At 37.4% G+C, this 25,495-nt stretch overlaps 1 protein-coding gene across 4 annotated transcripts in view; it reads left to right on the forward strand.

Moving 5' to 3' along the window:
- Tmem68 (transmembrane protein 68) overlaps positions 1-2,107 on the forward strand; it is a 32,535-nt gene extending 30,428 nt beyond the window's left edge. For all 4 annotated transcript variants that reach the window (XM_013148476.3, XM_063258490.1, XM_063258489.1 and 1 more), the window contains exon 8: positions 521-2,107. In XM_013148476.3, the coding sequence (XP_013003930.3) occupies positions 521-625 (105 nt within the window). In that variant the 3' untranslated portion in view covers positions 626-2,107. The remainder of the gene's footprint in view (positions 1-520) is intronic.
- The last annotated feature ends 23,388 nt before the right edge of the window (positions 2,108-25,495 follow it).

The following is a 25,495-nucleotide window of genomic DNA, read 5'->3' on the forward strand; positions in this document are numbered from 1 at the left end:
ATAGAAATACCTATTGAACCCTATAAATTGAGACAACGAACTAAAGTATGTTAGTTGATTCCTTGTTTTCCTCACTTTTTCCCATTACATTGCCTGATATAATTGTTGGATGTGTAAGGTGATAAATGAAAAGGACATTGGAGTTTATTAATGGCTGAAAGGGACTGAATCATCCATTTGCCAATGAGAAATTTTCTAGTAGTTTTTTTTTTTTTTTTCGTAATTTTTTTCTGCAGTTCATTTTAGTGTTTGTCATGGGCAAAGTATTTCTGTGCATACAAATGGAAAAATACTAAGATGTATCTGGAGGAGTTAATAGTTTGGCATAGAAAATAGCCAGCTGAACAATAAGTGTATTTTAAGGCTTAATAAATAAGGAATGTGAATGGGCGCATTGAGAAGGAAATCATTCATTCTGAGAGGAAGGGGGCCCAGGTTAAGGAGAACTACTTGAAAGTAGCAGTACATAAAATCTTCACATTACTAAAATAATAATTGTTTCTTTTTGTTTTCTTAATAGACCAAGATTGCTGTTCAAGCTTTGATTGATAAGCACCAAAGAATACCGGGAAACATTATGAGTGCTTTGTTAGAACGTTTTCATAAAAAACAAAAGCTCAATTAGAAGATGATTTAATATATCTATGTTGTGTTTGTGGCTGCGGTACTGTCTTTTTAATTTTATAGGTCTTGTTAATTAGTATTTTTAAAAAGTCATCTTAATACATCTTTCTTAGAGTTTGTTTAAATTTATATTGTCAATTTTGTTTTGCAATCAGTTGTCACATTTAATCAGCAATTCAGAAAATGAATGCATTTCATTTGTAAATTCTTAATAATATGTATGATAAACATATAGGTTCTTAAAGTTAAGTTGTTAAGATAATAATAGAGTAGTTTAAGCAAACATTCCTAAGTAACATATCTAATTTCTGTATCCATTGGACTGAGCTAGTTTTGAGAGATGGTGTAGCTGGGTGTTAGCATATCGATGAGTTAGAAAAGTTACCTGCTCCTCTTTCCTTTCAGGGTTTTGGGCAAATCATGTAATATTTCTGTGCCTACATAATTTACTTCTTAAAATCATAATATGGTGAGGATTTTTAAATTTAACTTAATTTAATTTTTTACTTATTTTGTGAGGCAGGCCTTGCTGAGTTACCGGGCTGAGCTCCAGCTTGCCATCCCTCTGCCTCAGCTTCCAGGGTGCTGGGTTGCAGGTGTGTGCACCACCCCTGCCTGGAGAGCTTTTTACTAGTTTATATTTACTGCCGTTGATAATTGTCGAGCCAGAATTATAACTGAATAATTAAAGATCCCATAACCCTCTAGGAAATATGTATATATTTTATCCATCAAATGTTCAAATTATTCCATAGCTGTGATGTCCAGTTGCCAAGCACAGTGAAAGAGATGTACTGTTTTTCAAACCAAATAAAAAGAAATTAGGTAAATTATTTCTAATTGTTATTTTTGTAACTTATTATATTTTTAACAAGAGCCTATGAACAGGCAATATAGGATGGATTGTTAGCCCTATAATGCAACATTTAGTAGCGCAAGAATAAAAATTACTGTTATGCTCTATCTTCTGTGTTAGAAGCTGAGTCTAGGGTGAAGAAAGCAGACCTAAAGAAAGTTATGCTTTTGTTCAGTATTGTGGCATATTCTGTTTAACTTTGAGACTAGTCAAATAGCATTGGTTTAAAAAAAAATACTTGAACAGTGAATTTATGTGAACATAAAGCCCTCTAAAAGTTAATGGCTTTTGAATTGTTGTCTCCTTGAAAATTAATTTTGAAAAGTATTTAATTCAAAAGGTATCAGAAATCAATTGCAGTATCTCATCTTCTTTTTAGATGTTAAAGTACTTGGGTTTTATATAGCTTTTTGTATTACAAATGTATACTTATGTGAATGTATATAAAGTTAAGCAATGTAAAAATAATAAAACTGAATTGTAGTTCATTTTCTTGTGAAATTGTATATACAATATTTTCTTATCATTTTAAACTGATTTTTTGTTTTATTCTGCAGATTTCTAATCAATAATCATCTTAGCCATAATGAATAAATTTTACTTTTCAATGTAGTAAATACATTTCAATGAAGAGTCAATGTGCAATTTTTTATCTCTCCAACATGAACAATGTTTGGTTCAAAGTGGATATTTCTAGAATGAATGCATAAATAATCAGACAATAAATAAGAAAACTTTTTGGGAAATACTGGGGTTTTAAACACTGATGAAAGAAATGTGTTGGTTGGTAATATAGTAAAAGCTGTTGTTTTTGGCGTGCAATAGATTTACTGCTTAACACCTGCTTTTTATTCCTTGATACACTAATAGGTAGGATTCTTCTCCACAATGATAAGATCTTTATCTTTGTTTCTTGAACTTCAATTTTAGAAATATCAAGGAATATGACTAAATATAAAATATAAGTGGTAAAAAGGGGATGTATTGGGGCTTAACCTTCTTTTAGGCAGCACTGACATCAGAATTTGATACAAGCATAAAAGACCTTTCCAGAAACTAACATGGTACACATTTAGGGAAAAATTTTCACATTTTTTTTAAAAAAAACTTTAATTTTGTGCCCATTTTGAACTTACAACCTTCCAAGATAGCCCCACATAATTTTCTCTCAGATTTACCAATTATTAGCTTGTCTGGTTTGTTTTGTTCTCTGTTGTTTGCCCTCTCTCCACATGCATAGCTACATTCTTCTCAGTCCTCTGATAGCTAATTGCAGATACTCTGCCCCTTAACAGTACCTTGGCTGTGAAGTCATCCATTGCAGAACCGCAGAACAATGATGAGCATGGTTGTCTAATCCACAGGTCGTTTTTAAACTCCCCCAGTTGTTTCAATACCTATTATTAGTTTTAACATCTTGTGGAAATTAGTATTCTCAGAAGTTTGAGTATGATTTTCTAAATACTTATTAATCTAAATTTATTAGTCTATAAAGAATTTCCAATGTGTTTTTACCTTCACACAGACACATTTTGCAGACAAGGTTTTATCTTGTAGTTAAGGGTTATGCGTACACTTTTTAACCATGAGAGCATGTGTTTCTCATTTGGTGAAATACAATGTTTATAGAAGTAAGTGAGACATACTTTTTTATCTTTATGTATGATTATTTTCCAAAATATGTTTATTTTAAAATACATATATCATCAAATTTACCATTCTAATGCTTTGTAAGTGTACTGTTCCCTGGCAGTAAGCACTGAAACCCCTGCAGAAACTCCCACTCAGCAATGTATCACACAGAGGCTAAAGAAGGATGAAGAGAGCTTGCAGTTGAGAAGCTCTCTGGAACAAAGGGCCATGAGTGTAAGAACTCATGGCTTTTATTGGTATCAATCAGGGAGGAGGGTGGGGGTTTGACAGGCATGGCTGTGTGGAGAAACAGCACTTTTGCATCAGGCACAGAGGTCCTCCCATTAGCAGTGTGCAACAGATAGCTTGATGTTTGCAAGGCTGGCACCTTTACCTTCAGCATGGTATAATTGTGATAGAGTCCTGTGGCCTCAGCTAAGATGCTGTCTCATGTCTTAACCCTGGAATCTCACAGGCTCTTGCTCAAGCCCCTGTTCCAGCTGTCAGCAGTAGGGGCAATTCTCACCCGCATATTATAGTAGGACAGTTCTGCATCTTGGCCAGACATGATCACATTCTTTTAATCAGTTAAGAGAACATCTGCTCCTCTATAGCCAGATCTGCATATCTCAAAAGTCAGGTAAAGATGGAGGCAAAGGGACTTTATTTCTCAGGGGAGCACTTTGGCAGTCTCCTACAATTAAGTATTGGGACCAGCATCACCAGTCTCTGCAGAGCTTTTTCCTAATCTCAGAATCTGTACCAGAGGCAGGAGAAAGACTCAACACTACTTGAGGTGCTACAGACTCTTTTACAACTCTAAATAACAGAAAATCCCTTGTTTAATGACAACAGTTTGAAAACTTGGGACTTACAACCTGGACTCAGACTTAAGATACAAGAATATGAGTGGCAGTGTGGCCTTAGGTGGCTTCTGTAGTACTGTAATTTTTGCTGGTTGTACTGCACAGTACTATAGTTTTTTAAATTAAATTTTTACTTAAGGAATTTCAGATATACTTCCTTCAGTATTCATCAAGACCTACTTAATGAGGTACTTTGTCTTCGAGGTAGCCCTTTTAAAAAGAAATGGTGTTTCGGCCACTCATCCTATCTGCCCACAATTCTTTTCTCTCCACTTGAGTTATGGTCAAACAGTGACAGCTTCCAAACTCCTGGGATCTTAGATCCAAATTTCTTCCAGCAATTTACTGTAGTACTGTAGTTTTATGTTCTGTTACACATTATAGTACTGCCTGTACAAATTATGCAAGTAAATCAAAGTCATCAAGTTGGAATTTCCTTTGACCATTTCTTTGTCCTGAATATTGTACCTGAACATTTGGTTCCTCATTTAGTAACAAATTCATTTAGTTCCTCATTTAGTAACAAATTCATTTAACAGCTTAACCTAGTTGTTTGATAAGAAATATCTACCCCTCAGCTGGCTTCAGCTACATCATACAGCCTATAGCTCCTCCAGGAGGCTTTACACATCCACACACGTGCACACACACTGTTAGCACATACTAATGTTAGAGAATATTGAGATTCATTGTGACATTTTCATACATATATAAAAATAGATATGTCCACTCCCTATTTCCCTTGCATGCTCTTTCCCTTTCCCCTGATGTCTTCCTACTATCTAATAGTTTCCTGGAGACGGTTGCTGTGTCTGCAGCAAGCTTCAGTGTGGGTCCATTCCAGATGATTCTGTTCCCGCAGCCATCTCTGGGAGATCCTGTCCCTCCACAGCCATCCTCATGCAGTTTTGGAGAAGCCCTTTCTCTATCCATGAATGAGTAGGAAGCCTGACACAATGCCTGTGTAAGCCCACCTTTCTTTATGTAAGGACCCTCTCCATGCTTTAGAGGGTCAGGCCATACACTGCTCCTCTACGTTACAGCCTTGAGTCTAATAGAGCCTCTTGGTATATTTTCACCAATTCATTATTTCTTCCTTGAATAGGACAGGCTAAGCCTATATACTAAGATCTGATAACACCAAAGCTGGCTTTCCTTGCCTATAGCCAGGGCTGAAAACACTGAAGGCAGCTAGTAGCCAGACAAGAGAGACCTATTGGAAACAGCTATCCCTGGTGGCCAGAAGAGTTTCCAAGGCTGACGGTAGCTGCTAGCTGCTGCTAAGTGTGGGGAAGAGCTACTAATACCAAGAGCTAACTACTGACATTTTAGGGCTGTTAACACTAAGAAACAGCTACATTTTGCCTATTTCTATCCATATTAAGTAAAAGGACATCCAGCCAGTTGGTAACATATCTTTGAACAATAACTCTGTCTCCTCCTCTTCGATCTCTGATAACTTCTTTCTGTCTGAATCCATGTGCCTGACTTCTCAGTACCTTATGTAGATGGAACCATTACTCATCTTTTTATGTTTTATTTAGCATTTTTTCTTTTACACCAAACATATTTCAACACCAGTTTTACAGCTCTCCAATGCCACCTGGGAGGCCTACAAGTCAATTGCATTCTGACACTACCTCCTGGATGTCACCACGGCCGCCATAGGGGAGAACTCAGTCCCCTAAGGCTCCCCCTGCTATAGGTGCCTACTGCAATCGGGGGCCCCAATTGTCATTACTTCCCCCTGGGGAACAATCAGTGGGAGGGTTTCCATGACTCGCACCCCTCAGATTTGATAATTCACTAGAAACTCACAGAACCTAATAAGATATTATACAAACATAATTGTAAAGAATACAACTCAGGAATAGCCAAAATGGAACAGGGTATGTACGGGTGGAGATGCCAGCTTCCATGTCCTTTGTGGGTACATTACCATTTCAAGCTCCATATGCTCACCAGCATGGAAGCTCCCCCAGCCTCAGTGTGGTGAGATGCATTGACTCATTGAGCTATTGACCATCAATGATTGAACTCAGTCTCCACCCCTCATTCTTTCCCTAAGATCAGAGAGAAAACTGAAAGTTCTAGCCCTTTAATTACACAATCCACGCACCTCTGTCACAGAACAGCCCCATCCTAAAACTATCCCCACTGTAAGTGGTCTCATTGACATATGAAACGCATCCCTAGCCCTCAGGAAATTATAAATGTTTCAGAAACTCTATGTTAGGGCCAGAGCCAATCAAGTGTATATTTTTAACTATGGTACAACAATATTTTCAAGTTTCATCCCATGATGTAGCAGTTATCAGAATTCCATTGGTTTTCATGGCTGAAAAGTATTGTATATGCATACAGTGTTTTATTTATCTTTTCACTAATTGATGGGTAAAGGTTGTTTCTGTCTTTAGGTGATGATAAATAACATTGCTGTGCACATCAGTGTACAAGCATGCATTGGAGTTGCTGCTTTCAATTCTTTTGGGTATATACCTAGAAATGAGATGGCTGGGTCATATGATAATTGTACATTTAACTTTTTGAGGAATCACTGAACTATCACTGGGAGTCTCTGTCATTTTACATTTTCATCAGTAAGATGTGAGGGCTCTAATTTATCTACATTCTTACTAATACTCATTACTTTCAGTGTCTTAAATAAGAGTCATCCTATAATGTGAAGTAGTGTCTCACTGTGGTCTTGTTTTGCATTTCTGTAATTATTACTGATGTTGACTTTTTTCATGTTTATTGGCTATTTGCATATCATCTTTTTTATTTTAAAGAGGGCAAAACAAAACAGAACAAAGCAGATCAGAACAAAACAATGCAAGTGACGCAGGATTTCAAAGCAAGACAACAGGAGACCAACAGTGGCTACCACAATGTCTCTTTTTTTATTCAAAGTAGTTGTCCAAATCTTCACACACAATGAATTCAAACAAAAAAAAGTATCAAATTGATCAAAACAGAAGAATGAAAGTGTTACAGATCTTCAAAACCAAATAGAAGAATCAACAATGGTTACCATAATGTCTCTTCAAAATAGCTTTCCGGATTTTCATGTATATTGAAACTAAATAATACTTATTTACATATATTCTTTGGAAATATTTCTACTCATATCCTTTATTCATTTTTGAATTTTTTTTAGCATGTTAAATTTTTGGGGTCATACATATTCTGGATATTAATCTCAAATATGATTCACTAATACTTTCTCCCTTCCAGTGTATTGTCTTTTTCCTTTCTTAATAATGTCTGATGCTTAATTTTTAGAAAATTTATAGGATTCAATTTAACTTTTTTATCTCTTCTCTTTTTGTTTATGCCTTTAATGTCAACCTGAAAAAACTGCAAAATTCAATGTTATGAAGATTTTTCTCTCTGTTTTCTTGTGTGTTTTATAGTTTTAGCTTTTATATTTATATCACAGTTAATTTTTGCATACGATATAAGGTAAATGTCCTACTTTATTCTTTTGCTGAGAGCTGTCCAGTTTCCCTAGCAGTATTTGATGAAAAGATTATCCTCCCATTACATGGGTAGGTATCAATGTTGAAAATGTTTGACTTACATATGTAAGTATTTCGGGATTCTCTTCTTTTCCATTGGTCTATATGTTATTATACTAGTATCACACTGCTTTGATCATTGTCGTTTTGTAGCAAGATTTTGTGTTTGATTGTTGTTTGTTGAGACAGGCTATCACTTTGTACTTCAGGATGGGCTTGAACTCCCCATGTAGCCCAGGCTGGCCTTGAACTCACAATGATCCTCCTGCCTCAACTTCCTGAGTGCTGGGATTATAGTCAGGTACTGCCATTATTCAGCCTTTTGTAGTTTTGTTTTGACAACACGTAGTGTCACTCTTTTGACTTTGGTTGAAATACTCAAATTCTTTTCAAAATTATTGGTTTCAGTATTTTTTTAATGCAGAGTTTCTTGAAATTCCACACAAATTTTAGGTTGAATTTTTCTAGTTCTAAAAAAACAAAACAAAACAAAACAACAACCCCCCCCCCCGAAAAACCCCCAAAACAAACTGGGGATTTGATCGAGATTGCACTGGATCTGTAGAGTGCTTTTGATAGTATTGCCATTTTAACAATCCATGAAAATGGGATATTTTTCCATTTCTAGGGAGACTTTTCATTTCGTTGAACAATGTTTTATTGTTTTGTATAATTGTTTCATCTCCTTTATTACATTTATCCATCAGTATTTTCAGGCTGTTATGGCTGGTGTCTGGATGTCCACCCAAAGCTCTTCTAGATGGGCTTCTCGAGTCTGGGATTGATTCATGGTCCAATGCAGGGATTGTGGGTGTCAGTGCTATACCTGCCCACAGGAGCAGCTCGCCTGCATACACTATAAGGAAGGGAATGAGGCTTGCTCTCCAGAAAAGGAAACAGAGAAAGAAAAAGAAAGAAAAGGAAGGAAAGAAAGAAGGAAAGAAAGAAAAAAGAAAAAGAAAGGAAAGAAAGAAAGAAAGAAAAAAGAAAAAGAAAGGAAAGAAAGAAAGAAAGTAAAAAAGAAAGGCTGGCAAGTCCTGACGCTGGGCTTTGTGAAGGAAGAGTTCTCATCATGACTGCTTGATAGTAATGCAAAAATCTTTACCAGAGCCACAACCTTTTACAAAGACCACTACACCCTTATAGAAACAAACAAACACCTTTTACAAAGATATCTGCCAACAATTGTTCACTTTGAATTAACATCACCCTTGTTCTTATGCCTCATGACTGAGGGATTATTGTTTCAAAATATATAACAATCTTCATTTTTCCCTTAAAATTTTCCCTTGCTTCGATCCCCTTGAATACAAAGTTTATTATTGCTTGTATATTCTAATTGATACGCTGTTCTCAAATTGATATTGTACTTTAAAGAATCTCTCTGATTACTGTTTAGATTGACAGAGTAGAAGTAAACCAGTAAGTCTCTTTTATATTGTATACATTGGCTTCCACACATTAGATTGGCTTGTGATGTTGGAGTTACTTTCAAGTCCTGGATGACTTTATAGTATTATTTTAGATTATAATTTAATACCCATTCACACCTTTTTTTGTTCTAGTCAACACATTTAATTCACTTTATTGCATCTATATGCTTATCTTAATATTAACTGTTCTCTAATATGAGCTGGGTATTTGATAGATTCTTTGAACCTAGAAACACATATATTTTATTTCTCAATGATTTCTGTAAGACTTTAAAATTTTAAATTATAAAATACCTAAAAAAATGACTATAACATGTATCTACATTTGACTTTAATTCTTTTTTATATTCTGTTGTCAAATTTCAATACTAAGATTATTCTGCCATCATAAAACTCATAAACATGGCTTTTTCTATACTTTGGAAGGATTTATCTATTATTGGCATTTCTTCCTTAAACAAGTGGAGAAATTCACTACTGAGGCCATTTGGTCCTAGATTTTTTTTTTGTGCAAGGATTTTACTTACATGTTAACTTCTGTAACAGAGATGCTTATTCTTTGTGGCAAGGTTTTCTATTTCTTCTTGGTAAGTTTTGATAAGATATCTACCTAGAAATTTGTCAATTTCTTGATAATTCCTACTTGTTGTCATGAAGTTGCTTGTAATACCTTGTGGAATTTGTAGTAATTTTCTTCCCTATGATACCTGCTATTCCTAAATTGTGTTTTTTCACTGTCTCTGTCGCTGTATCCACCCTTGCTCTTTTGTTGCCTCAATATCATACACTTGGTGTTGTCAAACTTTTTCTGTAGAAGTGAACTTTTATAGCAAATGTTTTCAACTTTGTGTGCTATCAGCATTGTTAGCTGTTACAGTGAGGTATAGAGATTATGAACTGATTTGATTGCCTGTTATGCTGCTTTCAAATTTTCAATCCGAAGGCGGTTTTAAAGGTTATATTATGTGCCCAAGATTGCTATGTCAGGGGTTAAAAGACCTCTATAAAGTGTCAGATAAAGATACTTCAGATTTTTCAGGTCATGCAATATTTATTGCTGTTTCTACTGCTCAACTCTGCCATTTTGTTGTCAAAATAGCTATGTGTTGTGTTGTATGTAAATGATCATATCTATGTGCCAATGAAACAATATTCATGGACACTGAAATTTCACTTTCTCATGTCACAAGACATTTTTCTTAATTTTTCAACAACCATAATTCCACTTGGGGCCCGGAGATACAGCTTGGTGACACAGCTTCTGCCTCGCAAGTGTGAGGCCTTGAGTTCGATTCCTGGTACAAAAAATAAAAGAAACACTTGAAACTGTGCAACAATTCTCAGTTGATGGAACATATAAAAACAGCTGTTCAGAAATAGATATTGGGTGCTCACGTCAGCAGCACATGTAGTAAAACTGGAACAAAGACAGAGGTTGGGCTAATTTGGCCATGAGTTAGTGTGCCAATCTTCTCGCTAGGAGATTCAGTCTTATTGTTGTTTTCAGAACTTCTTTCTTTTCTTCCAATTTATATTTATTTTCTCCTTTAGTAGTTTCTGTTCTTGTTGCTTTCCTTTTTATTTTTTATGTTTAATCTGTTGACCAGAACTTCTTGAGCTGGATACTTGGGTTGTTGGTCTTTTTTAGATTCTCTTTTCTTATATACTAACTTATTATTTATTTATTTGTTATTTTTTAATTTATTTAAGAGAAAAAAGACACAGAAAACAACAACAAAAAGCAAAAGAGACAAACAACAGCAACAACAAATCCAAAACAAAAACAGTACAGATTTTCAAAACAAGATGATAGGAATTTGACAATGGTTGTAATATTGCATATTGTTACCTTCAAAAGAGTTACTTAGATTACCAGATATAGATGTGCAAAATTGATCTAATCATATGAGTATTAACTGTTCTTTTCCAAGAACTAATGCAAATAATAGTATAGTCATTTAGCTATCTTATGTATTATATACTATTTTAAAGTAATACATTTTTAAGCACTGCTTTACTTAAAATTTTTCACATTTGTGTGTGTGTGGTTGTGTGTGTGCTGTTGAGCTCAGGCCCTTGTGCATGATAAGCCTGTAAGTGTGTTATATCCTAGTCTCAATGTCATTCTTTAGATCATTCAATTTAAAGTGTATCCCATTTTTATTTCCTTTGATACCCTGGTAACTAGGAATATGTTGCTTAATTTTCCATTTTTAGATTTTCTCATTTTTTGTGTTTAGTTATATCTAGCTTAATTACATGATAATCAGTAAGCATAGCTGAATGATTTTGATCATTAAATTTGAGGACTGATTTGTTTTTTAGTTCCTTTTATATTCTGGATAGTAGTCCTTTGAGGAACAGTTGGCAAATCTTTTTCCCACACTGTGATTTGTCTCTTGATTCTGTTGGTGTTTTTTCTTGCTGTGTACCAGCATTTTAATATAAGATGCCAGTTGTTGGTATTTGTGATAGTTCCTATGTGATTGGAATTTTGTTCATAAAGTCTCTGCCTACACCAATATCTTCAACAGTTCTACCTATTCTATCTTCCAGCAGATTTAGTGTTTCTCTTTTAATATTTAGATTGTCGGTCCATTTTGATTTTAGTTTAGTGCATGTTGAAAGACACGGGTCTAGTCTTAATCTTAAATATATATGAAGCCAATTTTTCCAGTATCACTTAGTAAGAGGATAGCTTTCTGTGAGGGAAGGTGTGTGGCACCTTTGTCAAAGATAAGGTCATTAAATGTACCTACATTGCTTCTGCATCTTTTAATCTGTTTCATTGATCCTTGGGTGTGTTTTTCCCCAACTACCATATTGTTTTATTTCAGTAGCTTTGTAGTATAATTTCAAGTCAGTGATTGTGATGCCCCTTGCCTTATCTTTGTTGCCCAGAATTACCTTTGTTATTCTAGTCTCTACTGTGTTCCAAATGAATTTTAGGATTGCTTTCTCTAATTCTGTGAGATACATTATTAGAATTTTGATTGCGATTACATTAAATCTGCATATCAATCTTGGAAGTATGGCCATTTTCACTATATACCCAAGAGCAAGGGATATCTTTCTATTTTCTGATATCCTCTTTAATCTTTTTCAGAATACTGTAATTTTCAGTGTGAATGTCTTTTACTTCCTTCATTAGATTCATTCCTATGTATTTCTTTTTTTTAATTTTTTGATGCTATCTTGAAAGTTGTTGTTTCCCTAGTTTTTCTCTTGGGGAGTTTATTGTTTGTGTACAGGAAGGCTGTTGGTTTTTGAGTGTTGACTTCATATTCAGCTACACTATTGAATTTAGTTATTAAATCTAGAAGTCACTTGGTGGAGTTTTTGGGGTCTTCTGTATAGAGCATCATGTCATCTGCACACAATGATCATTTAACTTCTTCCTTTGCTATCTTTATTCCTTTCATTTCTTTCTCTTGTCTAATTGCTCTGGCTAATGTTTCCAGAACTATATTGAATAAAAATGGTGACTGAGGAGATCTTTATCTTGTTCTTGATTTTAGAGAGAAATCTTTCAGTTTTTGAGTATGATATTGGCTGTAAATTTATCATAGATATCTTGAGATAAAGATCATCTTTTCCAATTTCTATAGGGTTTTTTAAAAAAAAAAATAACAAATGCGTAGGGTTCCAGTAAAGATGGCAGATAGATAACAGCAGGCTACAGAGACTCCCTGATTTAGATTTCAAAATAATACAGCATGAGGAGTCCTGAACAGAGGGAGATGAATCCTCTCAACTCAGAAAGGAGCTAAGGTGAGAAGAACCAGTCAAACATATAGTCCCAGTGCTACTATTGGAACAAAAGGCTCAGTGCTCCTGCTTCAGCCCCATACTGGTACGACCACGACTTACTGAGCCATCTGAAATCCCACTGCTTTGAACCACTGGAAATGCAGTCACATTGAGGTCAGGGGTCAGCAAGCCAAATGGAGAGCTGAGCTGGTGGGGAACATGCATGCGGTGAGTGCTGGGAATAAAACCATTCCACAGAAAAAGGGGCTCCAACAGACAACATTGTGGGGCCAGGCAGACTGGCAGGAACAAGGAACAGCAGTGACTTCAGTCAATTGTTCCCTTCTCAAGCAGGATTGGTGGGGAGAGCTTAGCCTGGGTCACACCTCTGGCTGAGACTCAATCAGCCATACCAAACCAATTCCATATGCCTGTCATACACTAATGCAGTGGAGGCCTCAGCAGATTGACTGACCCTGAGGGGAGGGCCCAGCATACACTGCCCCTGTTGGCACCACTGCCCACACTGCAGTGGGCAGGACCACCTAGCCAGTGCACTTTAGAAGAATTGTAACCAATAAAGAAAGAAAATGGGGTCTCCTATATATACACCTGTATGGAAGAAACAAAAAATATGAGAAGAGGAAGCAACAAGAAAAAGTCCCCAGTCCCTAACCCTGAGAACATTGATCCAGGAAAGGTAAATACAAAGGAGAGTGAGGACAGCAAATATGCAATATGAGACATGGCACCAGTGGAGATAAAGTGATATCTTTGGGACCTCATAGACAAGTTCAAAAGTGAAATATTTAATGATGTAAAGCAAGATATAAATAGACTAATAAAAGAAATGCTAAGCACCTCTCAAGAAGACACAGATGGAAGAATGGAGGAACACAAAAAAGGGGAGAGTTGTTTGATGAAGAATATAAAGAAAACATAGAGTACATGAAGCAGGTTCAAAGAGATTAACAGGAAATTTAAAACTCCATTGAAAGCTGGCAAAACTGCTTGAAAGCAACTAAGGATAGATTATCCAAATTGGAGGACAGATTTGCAATGTGGGATTATGAAAGGAAAAATTTCTTAAAAATAACAAGGAAACAAGCAGTAACAATACAAAGGCTAGAAGATGACAAGAGAATATATAACTTAAGAATAAAGAATGTGAATGAAGAAGCAGGGGTACAAACAGAGGAACTACGAAGGCTATTTATAGAAATAATTACTAAAAACTTCCCAAACATAGGAAAAGGAAATGATGTTCAGATGTATGAGGCATACAGAACTCCAGCCACCTACATCCAAAACAGAGCTACACCAAGGCATATAATAATCAAGATCCCAGAAATCCAGTATAAGAATAGAATATTAAAAGCTGTCAGAGACAAGAAACAGATTACTTATAAGGCCATCAGAATTACTTAAAGCCCATCAGAATTATGGCAGACTTCTCAACACAAACCATCAAATCAAGAAGAGTGTGGGGCAAAGTATTCCAAGCCCTGAAAGAAAATGACCTCCAGCCCAGATTGATGTACCTTGAAAAACTGTCTCTAGAAATTAATGGAGAAACAAGATGCTTCCAAGACAAAGAAGAACTAGGGGAATTCACAACCACCAATCCATCTCTACAGAGAATACTGCAGGACATTCTAAAGAGAGAGAAAAGGATTCCAGGAACAGTGGCAGAGAGGCCTCAATGAATGGAGCAGACAGTGAAATGAAGAAGACAGACAACTAATGATGGAAAAAGAGCACAACAGAAATGAGGCAGAGAAGGTTGGCTATAATCTCTAATATAGATGGCCTTGATACACTAAATTAAGAAAAAGAGAGAGAATCACAGGCAGAGTAGTTCAGGAGGTAAGGTCCACTGACATACTCTTCATAAGAAATATAATTAACCTGAAAAAGGGTTTATGGACCGAAAATCAAATATGAGAAAACAATGCCCTATGTGACTGGGGACCAGAGAGTAATAGGGGCAACTAGACTAGTACTTGAGGATAGGTGGGAAAGGCAGGCTTTAATAGGTAAAAGTGTACAACAAGAGGTCAAGTCCAGAAGGGAGAAGGTTCGGAACCACTTAGGTAAATAGCCGGTTGCCCCCCAAATTTAAAACCGAGGGTGTTGGTGAGATCCAAAAATGCACAGTATACCCTGGGAGAGTGAAATGGGAGGAACAGTCTTAAAAAAGATGGCAGAAGTTATTGTTAGTAGTGTATCAGGAATTAAAACACATATTACTTGCATCGCTCTGCTTAGATAGAACTTATTCTGTCCCAGTTTGTCTACAAGCGCTAGATCTGAGGACACAGAGAGCTCTCCCCAAAATATCAGGATATAGCACAGTAATCATCTTTAACTTCCTATTAACTTAATCTGGAGCCCTGTATAACTTATACTGCTATATCATGACTGATCTTAGTTAAATCTGGTTTGTTTGATTGCTGTTTATTATCGACAGATTTTATTTAAACTGTTATAATTGATAGTATCAAGTCTGAGAGTATAGACAACTATACTGAAAATGATAAGACTCACTATGATACCCATTCTGGTTTGATTACTATCTGTTTTTGTAGTTTTACACTATCTACAAAGTTGTGTTTCTATACATACTATTATGCACTGATATAATCAATTATACTATATCTGATGATATAGCCAATTCTATTGAAGATAACAAGAGACAACACAGTAACCATGGTAGAACTCCTTGTACAGTGATTGTATGTGTCTTTTTCATTTTACGTGTCCATACAAATATGTTTTGTTCTGTCCTGCTTTGTTTCCCCCTCTAATATAGAAAGGATAGAAATACATGTTAAGACTCATGCATGCATAGAACCTATAAACAGTTTATGAGAACTGATCTCAACAACAAATGACGAAATGAACAAATTTTCAAAGGAAAAAAGACACTACAGTACCAAATGCTGATCCTGGAGTGTCATGATATGAAATCCAGCAATACTATTATTCTTTGTCCAGAGTGATTTTAGTCCGCTTTGGTTTATTTAATCTCAACATAAATGAATAAATGGATAACTGCATGTATGTTTAAGTATGTAGGATTGATAACCATATTATTAAGTTTTTGTTGGATAGTTGAATAGAACTATTTGCAATCTCGCTGTTGGAATTCCCAATTATATGTTCCACTTTTGTATCTTGAACAATTATTTGTAAGAGGACAATATGTAAACATCAACTAGTGATCTATTACTGTTTATTTTTTCTTTGAAAGTATGTATTATATTTACCTGTTTTCTGTTTTGTTTAGTCTTTCTTTAAATAAAAATTTAAAAAAATGTGTTGCACTTTGTTAAATGTTTTTTCAGCATCTGATGGGATGGCCACATGTTTTGTTTCTAGTTCTATTAATATGCTATATTAAATTTGATTTGCTTATGTTGAACAACCCTGGCATTCCTGGATAAATCCAACTTGGTCATTGTGTATAATCTTGATGATTTTCAGCATTCTATTTGCTAGTATCTTATTGAGGATTTTTGCATCTATTTTAAGACAGTGGTGTGTAGGTCTCTTTCTTGGTTGAGTTTTTCTCTGGTTTTAGTGTCTGGGTAGTACTTGCCTCCAGGAATGAATTTGTAAGTACTCTTTCCATTTCATTATCATTAGAGAGTTTGCAAAGTGGCAGTATTAGGTCTTCTCTAAATTTCTGTATAATTTAGCAGTGAATCTGTCAGGGCCCAAACTTTTCTTTGTTTCTTTGTTTCTTCAATTTTATTGACTGATACAGATTTATGTAGAATTTCTATTTATTTTTGATTCAGCTTTAGTAATTCATACATATCTAGGAACCTATTTTTTCTGCATTTTCCACTTTATTAGAATACAGGTTCCCAAAGTAGGTACAGTTAAGTCTTCTGGATTTCTGCAGGGTCTGTTCTGATTTCACCCTTTTCATTCCTAATTGTGTCAAATTGAGTTTTTTAAATAAGCTTTGCTATGGTTTGTCAATATTACTTAATCGTTCAAAGAACCAACTCTTGGATTCATTGATTCTTTGTATTGTTTTTTAGTCTCCAATGCATTAAAGAGGGAAGGAAAAATAAAAACAAGAACAGAACAGAACAACAACTCTACAAAAAATAGAAACCATGTTCAAAGTCATACAAAAAGAACAAACAATGAAAAAAAAATAAAAAACAATCAAACAAGAGAGAAAGATAATAAAAAAAGAAAAAACTGTCCATTTCAAAGTGTGTCCCTGCTGGTACCTGTATCCAGTCTGGACAGACAGACGTCAGTCAATCTCAGCAGGCCAGCAGGCGCTCCACTATGGGGTAGAGGGTAATCCCAGTGAGCCTGTGCACCTCTTTCCACTAAAGTTAGATCTGTTCTCTGGTGGTGAGGCAGGAACCAGACCCTCCCAGCCCACAGCCGTCCCCCAGCTCCTTGTATTGTTGACTGAGCTGGGAGCCACTAGGGGGAGCCAGCAGCCGCTCCAAGGCAGCTCAGTTGGCCTCTCCCTCAGCTGTCACCTCTCCTGCAGGCTCTGGGAGTAACTCACACCAGCCATCGCAGTGCACTGCAGCTCCGCGCGCCGCTGCTGCTGCGCTTCTCCCTGGAGGCCCCTGGGGTTGCCAGCAGTCACCAGCATCTGCATGATTGAGCAGCCTCGGGGAGAAAGCGCTGCCTGCCTCCTCCTTTTTCTTTGTTGATGTTTCTCTCTTCACTACTCCCATGGACTTTCATTCTCCAGTCACATCCTGAGTCCCAGGGACTCACCCTTCTTCCTCTCCTCATGTTGCTGTGGCTCAGTGTCTGTACACCAAATCTTAGACAGGCTCTTTCTCTGTTGCCTCGCTAGCTACACCACTTTTTCAGCCTCTGTTGACAGCATTTTAAAGTTTTTTGTTAATAATTAGAAACATAGTTTATTAAGTTTAATATGCTGACAGCCCCCAAACATGAAGGAATGCAATGTCTCAATCTACCGATGGTCTGTCTCCTTGTTCTAACCCAGTAGTTCTGATCTGGTTCAATATTGCCCTCAGCTAAGTTTGGAGATAGTTTGTCAAAATTGGGGAACAACAGTAGAACTGCTACTATTTGGCATAAGCATAATGCTAAGCATATTGTACAAAACACAATACAGTATGAGGCAGGAGATTAGGGCGGGAAGAATCATCAGGGCAATTGGGCATGACCTGTCAATCACAGAGACCTGTCCATCTGGCTGGGTCACATGCACAGAACAGCTATCTGGCCCTGCATGGGATGGCCTGGATCTAAGGTCAGAAGGAAGATGTAAAGGACAGTGGCCATTGGCCTTGTGGCCATTGTCTTCATAGTACTTCTGCAGAGCTCTCCTTTTTCACATCTTTTCTTCATCTTTTACCTCATATAAATATTAAGCTTTTACATTCTTCAGTTTTTCCCTCCAATTCTTTGAACAGGACAGTAAGAACTTGGAAAGGACCAGTGGTCCCTCATTGTCAGGTAACAGTACTATACAATGAATTGTCCTATGCAATACTGCCCAGGTTAAAAAATCATGGTACATTGCTTCCTTCGATGATTTGAGCTTCTTAATGTGAATTTATACATCCTAGGATTTTGTCTGTGAGAATTCTGGTAGGTCAAGCTTAAATGTATTTTCTACCAGACATAATGAGTTGCCTGAAAACTATACCATTCTGGAAAAACTCCAATTTCTCAGCCCAAGAGTTTTTGGAAAATGTTAAATGTCAATTTGTGATACCCCCAACCCCAACAAAACAAAACAAAAAATTATGGAGACCAATTAGAGCTTAGCTATTCTAAAGAAATTCTTTTCAGCTCTCAGCATCAAGATCAAGACAGAAAGAATGTCTCCTCTGTGTGATGAATTGTATGAAGGCGATTACCTTCTAAAATTGCAGCTTTATTGAGAAGGTGCTGTTAGTTTCTTGCCCTTGAGCACCATCTAAGTTTTATCCCAGGCTCTGTGCAGAAACTAGAGGGTGAATTATATGAGGAGCAAATAATACATATGCTCTCGATGGATGTGCATGAAATTACTCATTATAAAGAGAAAAATAGTAATGTTACAAGAGAAACTGGTGGGCACTCTTTTAACCAACCAATCAAAACCAGTGAGCAAGGATGGGGCTGGGGGTGGGTGGCTTGAGAACCGTACCACTATTTAGAATGCAAATTTGTAATTATCTGCAATTTTCAGAACTCCACACCCCACCCTATTGTGATGAACACTCCATTCAAAGCCTTTCTGTTTCAATTTATGTATGGAGTAAACCTCGTTTTTGCTTCTTAGAACTTTGATGAATCTCCCTCTTCTGACCACACTCCTCTACTTTACACCCTGCTTTCTAAGCCATAGTTCTTAATCTTTCTGATTTTTATGAAGGAGAATCTGCTTGCTCTCTGTTGGCATCATTTTCTCAGGTGTTTTAAGGTTCAGCCTCCCCTGCTCTGTCATCCTCTTTCTACCAAATTCGTGAACACAGCACTCCCAGAGCCAGCTCTCATTCTTTCTGCCTTTAATATTTTAAAATACACTTTGCTACTATCATTTTTAGTGGAGTTTTAGGAGCACTACATATTATGAATTAATGTTAAGTGTAAGTGACTACACTTACACTTACATATAGTAGAGATATAGTAGAGATTCATCCTTCAACCTATAGTTTTCATGAAATACAAAATTCCTCCAAATACTCTCTAACTTTCCAATGTTAAATTACAGAAAAATTCTGAGATCATAACAGTACCTGCTCAACTGGAAAGAATTGTGCCAACTTTTCTTTATGATTTTGAATTTTTGGTAATCCAGGTAAGAGATTTTTGAGAACCTGAGCTTAGACAGTTGCAGTGAATATCAAAAGGAGAAACATACACGAGAGTAAAGAGGCAGAAATGGTAGAAATCATAGAATGACAGAGGGTGAATCTGGACAGTTCATACGACCATCACTTGTGGGAAGAGGCCTTATAGGTGGAACTGGTGGGGATGTCTCAAATGCAGTTTTGTTATTATTCAGGTATGATGAGGTCCACAAAGATGATTGCCATTGAGAAGGCTTTGTGGTACTTGTAGATTCCTAGACAACACATAATGGAAGACCAATTGGAGAAGCTCCAGAATTGGACAGGAGGCAATGGGAGGAGGGGCGGAGGAACCATGGACAGAAGCCTGTGGAGTGGCTTTCAGGGAAGGAACAGGAAGGCAGTGCAGGAGTTTAGGATTGGTTAGCTGGAGCAAATGGTGTCTCTGGGTTCAGAGGCAGAGGGATGTCTTTAGTTGTCTAGAACCTGCTGCTAAGGTGATTTGGTCAGGGCATCATTGACCCTGTGTAGAGCATGTTACAAGAGGCTGTGAAGTTGTGGATCCGTTGCATAGGAAGACAAAGCTGCTGGGCAGGCTACTTGTCATTTCCGGGAATTAGCTGACCCTCAGAGGGGCAATAGTTCCAGGTGGGCAAGACACCAAGATATCAAAGCAACACAATACAGCAAATGAAAGGACACCATGAGTACAGGCACAGAGGTGTGAATTCACATGCACTTGCTGAGTTTCATGTGTCTGTGCATCTCCAAGAGATTTCTAGAGGCAGTCTGAGCTAGTGTGGAGCTCAGCACAGAGGTTTAATCTGGAGACTGGAATTTGGGAAACAGAGTAGCTCAGTGGTAGGGAAAAATCAGAGATCTTTTACATGACTAGTTTAAAGCCACATATCATCTGCAGAAGGGGTGAGAATTCACTCTGCTGAGAATTGTATGGGCCATGATAGCCAGTTCTTTCTTTCTGCCTAATCCCTTTCCTTCAGGTATCTGGGAAGCCCAAATGTCTCAGGGAATCTGAGCCCACTTTGTAGTTCTGGAGGTGGTACAACTGGTCTAAAGGTAATCTCATGCCCTTGTTCTATTAGTGAATAATTTTGACTCAGAGGATGGATTAAAAATGTGAGTTGAGTGATCTTGGAAGTTTTTATTCATTTTTCTGGGCAGATTCCTTTCTCTCTTTATCTGTATGTATTACACTTGTATGGGAATGTTTGTACTGTTTTGGGAATGTTACCTTTGGAACTGAGTGAAATTAAACAGAGAAATTTGCTGGGAAATAGAGACAAGGCCATTAGATTCAGCCAACCCTCTATCCGGACTTTCAATTATATAAGCCAATGAGTGTCTCTCTTTTGAAAACCTGTTCAAGTTGATATTTTATTACTTCCAACCCATGTGCTCTGACTGGAGGCAGATGTGGGAATTAAATTATGTAAGATGTAATTTGCTATATGTTAGTTTTCTTTCTCTCTCACATGGGAAGGTAGCGTGTTGTGGATGGTCATGGGCATAAGATTTGCTTTTCAAGGTTCTCAGGTATATCTCTTCCCAGCTGTTTGACTTTGTGCAAAATTACTTTTTCTCAAAGTTAAATTTCACCTATGTGAAAATCAAGGGTAATAAAGTCTGTCTCATAGGTTTGCTGAGAGGATTAATGAACTTATGCATGTAAAGAATTTAGTTCTTTATTCCCTCTCGTTGCATAATGGATAAGTCACAATGTGTAGGACCTGGCACACAACCACCACTCACTAAATTCCAGCCATTATCTTTTCCTTTTCTAGTTGTAGGTGATGTGTATGAATGCATGCATGTGACTGGGTGTATGTGAAATTTAACTGATGAATGTTTATTAAATATTTTGCTTTTATCTCAGTTAAGTGTCATGGTCTTTGCCCTGTCATTCCAAGCTGTAAAATGATCTCTCTGTCTCATCATCCAACATGACAGTATTTCTTTGTTTTTTTGGATAATACAATTATATTCATTTATTTATCTATTTCCTTTTACAGTTTTGTTGAGACAGATGATTAAGTTTTTATCAGGTAAAAATTTGATAGGCAAGTAGAATCTAGAGCTTTGTTATTGTTCAGATCAAAATATCCTCCAAAAAGTCTCCTGTGTTCAGAGGCTGGGCTTTGGAGTATGATTAGGGTCATGGGGTGCTAACCTCATCAATGGACTGATTAACTGATGAATTTATGGCTTAATGCGCTTTTAGAAGGGTGAACCTAGGTGGAGAACATAGGTCACTGGGACCGTGCCATTGAAGGATATGTCTGTTCCCAGTCCCTTCTTTTCCAGCTCTTTCCCTCTCACTCTGCTTCCCAACTGCTGTGAAATAAGCAGCCTTTCTCCGCCATGATGTTTCTATCCTAGAGCCAGTGGACAGAAACCTCTGGAACCATGTGCCAAAATAAACCTTTTCCCTTTTAAGTTGTGTCAATCCAAGTCATGGCAACCCAATTCTACATCTGTTTGGGGTTCAAAATCTCTCATAGGTTTCCTAAGTGCTTGCTATATCTTGGTTTTTGAGTGTCTTTTAAAGCCCATGTGTTAAAAGCTTGCTTCCCAGGGTTGCATTATTGGGAAGTGGTGCAACTTTTGAGAGTTGAGGCCTAGTGGGAAGACTTTAAGTCATTGGGGTGTGCCCTTGAAGGGGACCTACCAATTCCACCTTCACATTTTGGCTCCTTGGCTTGTGATGTAAGCAGTTTTGCTTTGCTATGTTCTCCTGTTATGACATGGTGCCTTACCACAGGCCCATAAGTAATGGGTCCACTTCACCATGGACCCTCCTGTCAGCCAAAGTAAACTTTTTATTTTCATAAGCTCACTAGCTCAAGAATTTTGTTATAGCTGACAATCAGTGTGTTAAAACAGTTCATTTACTATTCAATATTTGTGCTTTTATTTTACTTGTGTCTCAGAATCTTTTCATCCTTTGGTCATTTATCAAGTTTCTTTGGAAATTTACTCCCAAGACTGCTGTCCAAAATCATCTGGATATTATTAATTATGAATTCTAGTTCTGTTTCCTATTGGTTCTGCTTCTCCAGAGAATCCCAACTGTCAGATTGTCCTTGGTATTATCCTACTGCTTGATGTTTTAGCCCAGAATACTGACTAGAATTTCATATCATGCCATTTTAGGACTTACTCTTGTACATTTCCCATTTTATTTTCTTTATTAAATTTCTATTAAGCTTTGAGTGTATCAAAGGCCAATTTGTATAAGTGCATAGATTCCAACATATACCTTTCCATTTCTTCATACTTACTATCATGAAGATTTATTTTCTGAGTTATTCATTTATTTTAACCTTTTTTGTAATGGCCTCCAAAAAAATTGAATGAGTCCATTTTTATCTGAATTCAAGAGAGTCTATGCTTAGATTCTCCTTGCTTAGGTTACTAGTGAAGCTCTCATCACTTTTCAACTGTCTGACCTATTCTTATTGTTCACAACTAAGAAGAATTACCTAATAAAAAATTTAAAAATTTTAATAGTACATGTTCACAGTACATATGATTACATTCATTGTAGTGAGTTGGTACATGTGCATAACACATCTTAATATTTTTAATTTCCTCTTCCCTTTCCTCTAGTCTCCCTCCTTTGATTCCTTGTCTACTGACTAGGGGATATATTTGAGTGCAAGTTGTATATAGATTTATAAACTGAATGTTTTATTTGTGCTTTTCTGTTTGCTCAAATCAGGTCTTCAGGAAAGTTCATATTTCATGGACGTCCATCTATGTAGAGGAGAGTTCGTTTTACACTTTTCCCTGTATGTCTTTATATATGAAATCTCTTCTGTTTCATCTATACCTTGTTAATTCCAAAGTCTTTAATAATACTATGAATTGAATAGTTTTCTTTTCTTGAAGGGAGAGAAAAAGTAGAAAGAGGAAAAGGAGACAGAGTAGGGAAAGGGGAAGAAAAAGAAGAAGGAGGAGAAGAAGGAAAAAGAGGAGGAGGAGGAGGAGGAGGAGGAGGAGGAGGAGGAGGAGGACGAGGAGAAGGCAGCAAAGGAAGAGAGATGACATGAAAAAAGAAGAAAGGGCGATAGTCTTTCCTATTAAATGTACAGGAGAGGATCCGAGATGGGCCCCTGTTCCCGCCATTGTCCTGGAGCTACGGTGACTGGCCAGAAGAGGGTCAGATACCATAGCTCCCATTCCCGCCATTGAGCTGCTGTGCATTGATTGGTAGAAAGAGGATCTGAGATGGGCTCCTGTTCCTGCCAATAATGGGTCTCAGGCACTGGAGACCAGTGGGGAAGCCAGTGACACAGGGCGATCCTGGCTAGAGCACCCGTATCAGTTGGGTTTACTAGAGAAACAGATACAACACAAGATATCCAAGTATATAAGAAATTACAAGATTGGCTTACAGTGGTTAGCAACAAAGTCAGATGAGGGAGCGTGCAGAAGGTGTCTGCATGCTGGAAGCAGAAGGGTCCACCCATGAACTGGAACTCACTGCAGTGTCGCATGTAAATTCATATCAGGAAGCCAGTGGGTCTGTGACAGAAGACTGAAGAATCTATGAATGAAGTCTGAAGAGTCTATGATGAAGGCTGGAGAGTCCCAAGAGTAAGCCGAACAGTCTGTGCCAGAAGTCAGGAGTCAACCTCCAAGCTGAAGGTGAAGACTGGAGCTCCTCTGAAGAACCAGCAGTGAGTGCCTCCTCCTTTGCCTTTTATGGTACACAGGCTGCTCCCCTGGGGTGAGTGTAGTGTGCCTCTTGCACAGGCTGAGGATGTTACAAACTAAGGACCTGGTCCCCTGCTGAATCACTTAATTAAACTTCCACCTTCTCAAACTGACACAGTAACAATATTCAAGAATGGTAATGGCTTGTTTTCTATATGCTAGAATGTAAAGCTGCTGAATCCCTTAGGTAAGCTTTTAAACTCTGGAAGTTTACATAATGCATAAACCATAACAATCTACCCTTTGTCAACCAGACATTATCTCCTTAAATTGGCTTCCAGATACAAGACATGCTTATAATTATGCCTCACATGTTTTAACTATCCTGCATACTATGGAAATATACTAAGTCCCTCACCAGAATAGGAGGTGAGTTTTCCTTTGGGTGATGCTTATTCTTATCATTTCACAATGTGAACATTAGCTTGACAATCCACAAGAACCAGTGTTAAGTCTATCAACATCACATTACATTAGAACCATATTGCAGGAGACATAGTACAATTATAATCCTCTTTTCTATGGCTGATCATGGGGTCTTACCTGGTATTTAGAACTACTTTCTTCCATTACCCATTCTATATTCCCCTTGGCCTTCAGCAAGCCCATTAGGTCCTGGTTCTTTCCCTGGTGGAAGTGACCCACACCTTCATTCCTGAAGGCTCTGGGCCATTTGTCATTTCGCTGTAATTTCCCATTGACTTTAATAACAGGGCATGGGAATACTAAGAGGTGCCCTAAGGGGTCTTCTTCCTTTCCTTAATTGTGGAGTAGGAGTCCAATTTCCCCTTGACAGTCTGAGTCAATCACCTGACAGCACCATGACTCCCTGTTAGCTTGTTTCCTTAGAGGCATGAGGAGACCAAATGACCAGGGAGAAGCCTTAGCTTCATTTCAATAGTATCATTGCTATGCTTCTTGGTATAAGCCTTTCCTCCTTTGAAACCAAAACTTCTACGCCAGTAGAAGATAAGATTGTGGGGAAATGAGGCAAAATTTTTGCTAGTGGATCAATAAGGGTAATGGTGAGTGGTACCACTCCTACTTCTATCCCTCGATTCCCGATCCATGAATCCTGGCTATGGGAGACATACTACTGTACAGTAATGCTGGTTTGCAGCATATGTGGCCTTTTGAAGTACCTTACTCCACCCCTGCAAGCTATGTCACCTAGCTGGTACCTTAACTGTGTCTTCAAAAGACCATTTCACCTCTCTATCAGTTTAGCTGCTTCTGGGTGGTGAGGATCATGGTAAGACCAGTGAATTCCATGAGA

Source organism: Cavia porcellus, unplaced genomic scaffold (assembly GCF_034190915.1).
Source record: "Cavia porcellus strain 051 isolate PalLab524CR breed Dunkin Hartley unplaced genomic scaffold, mCavPor4.1 scaffold_11, whole genome shotgun sequence".
NCBI classification, from domain to species: Eukaryota; Metazoa; Chordata; class Mammalia; order Rodentia; family Caviidae; genus Cavia; species Cavia porcellus.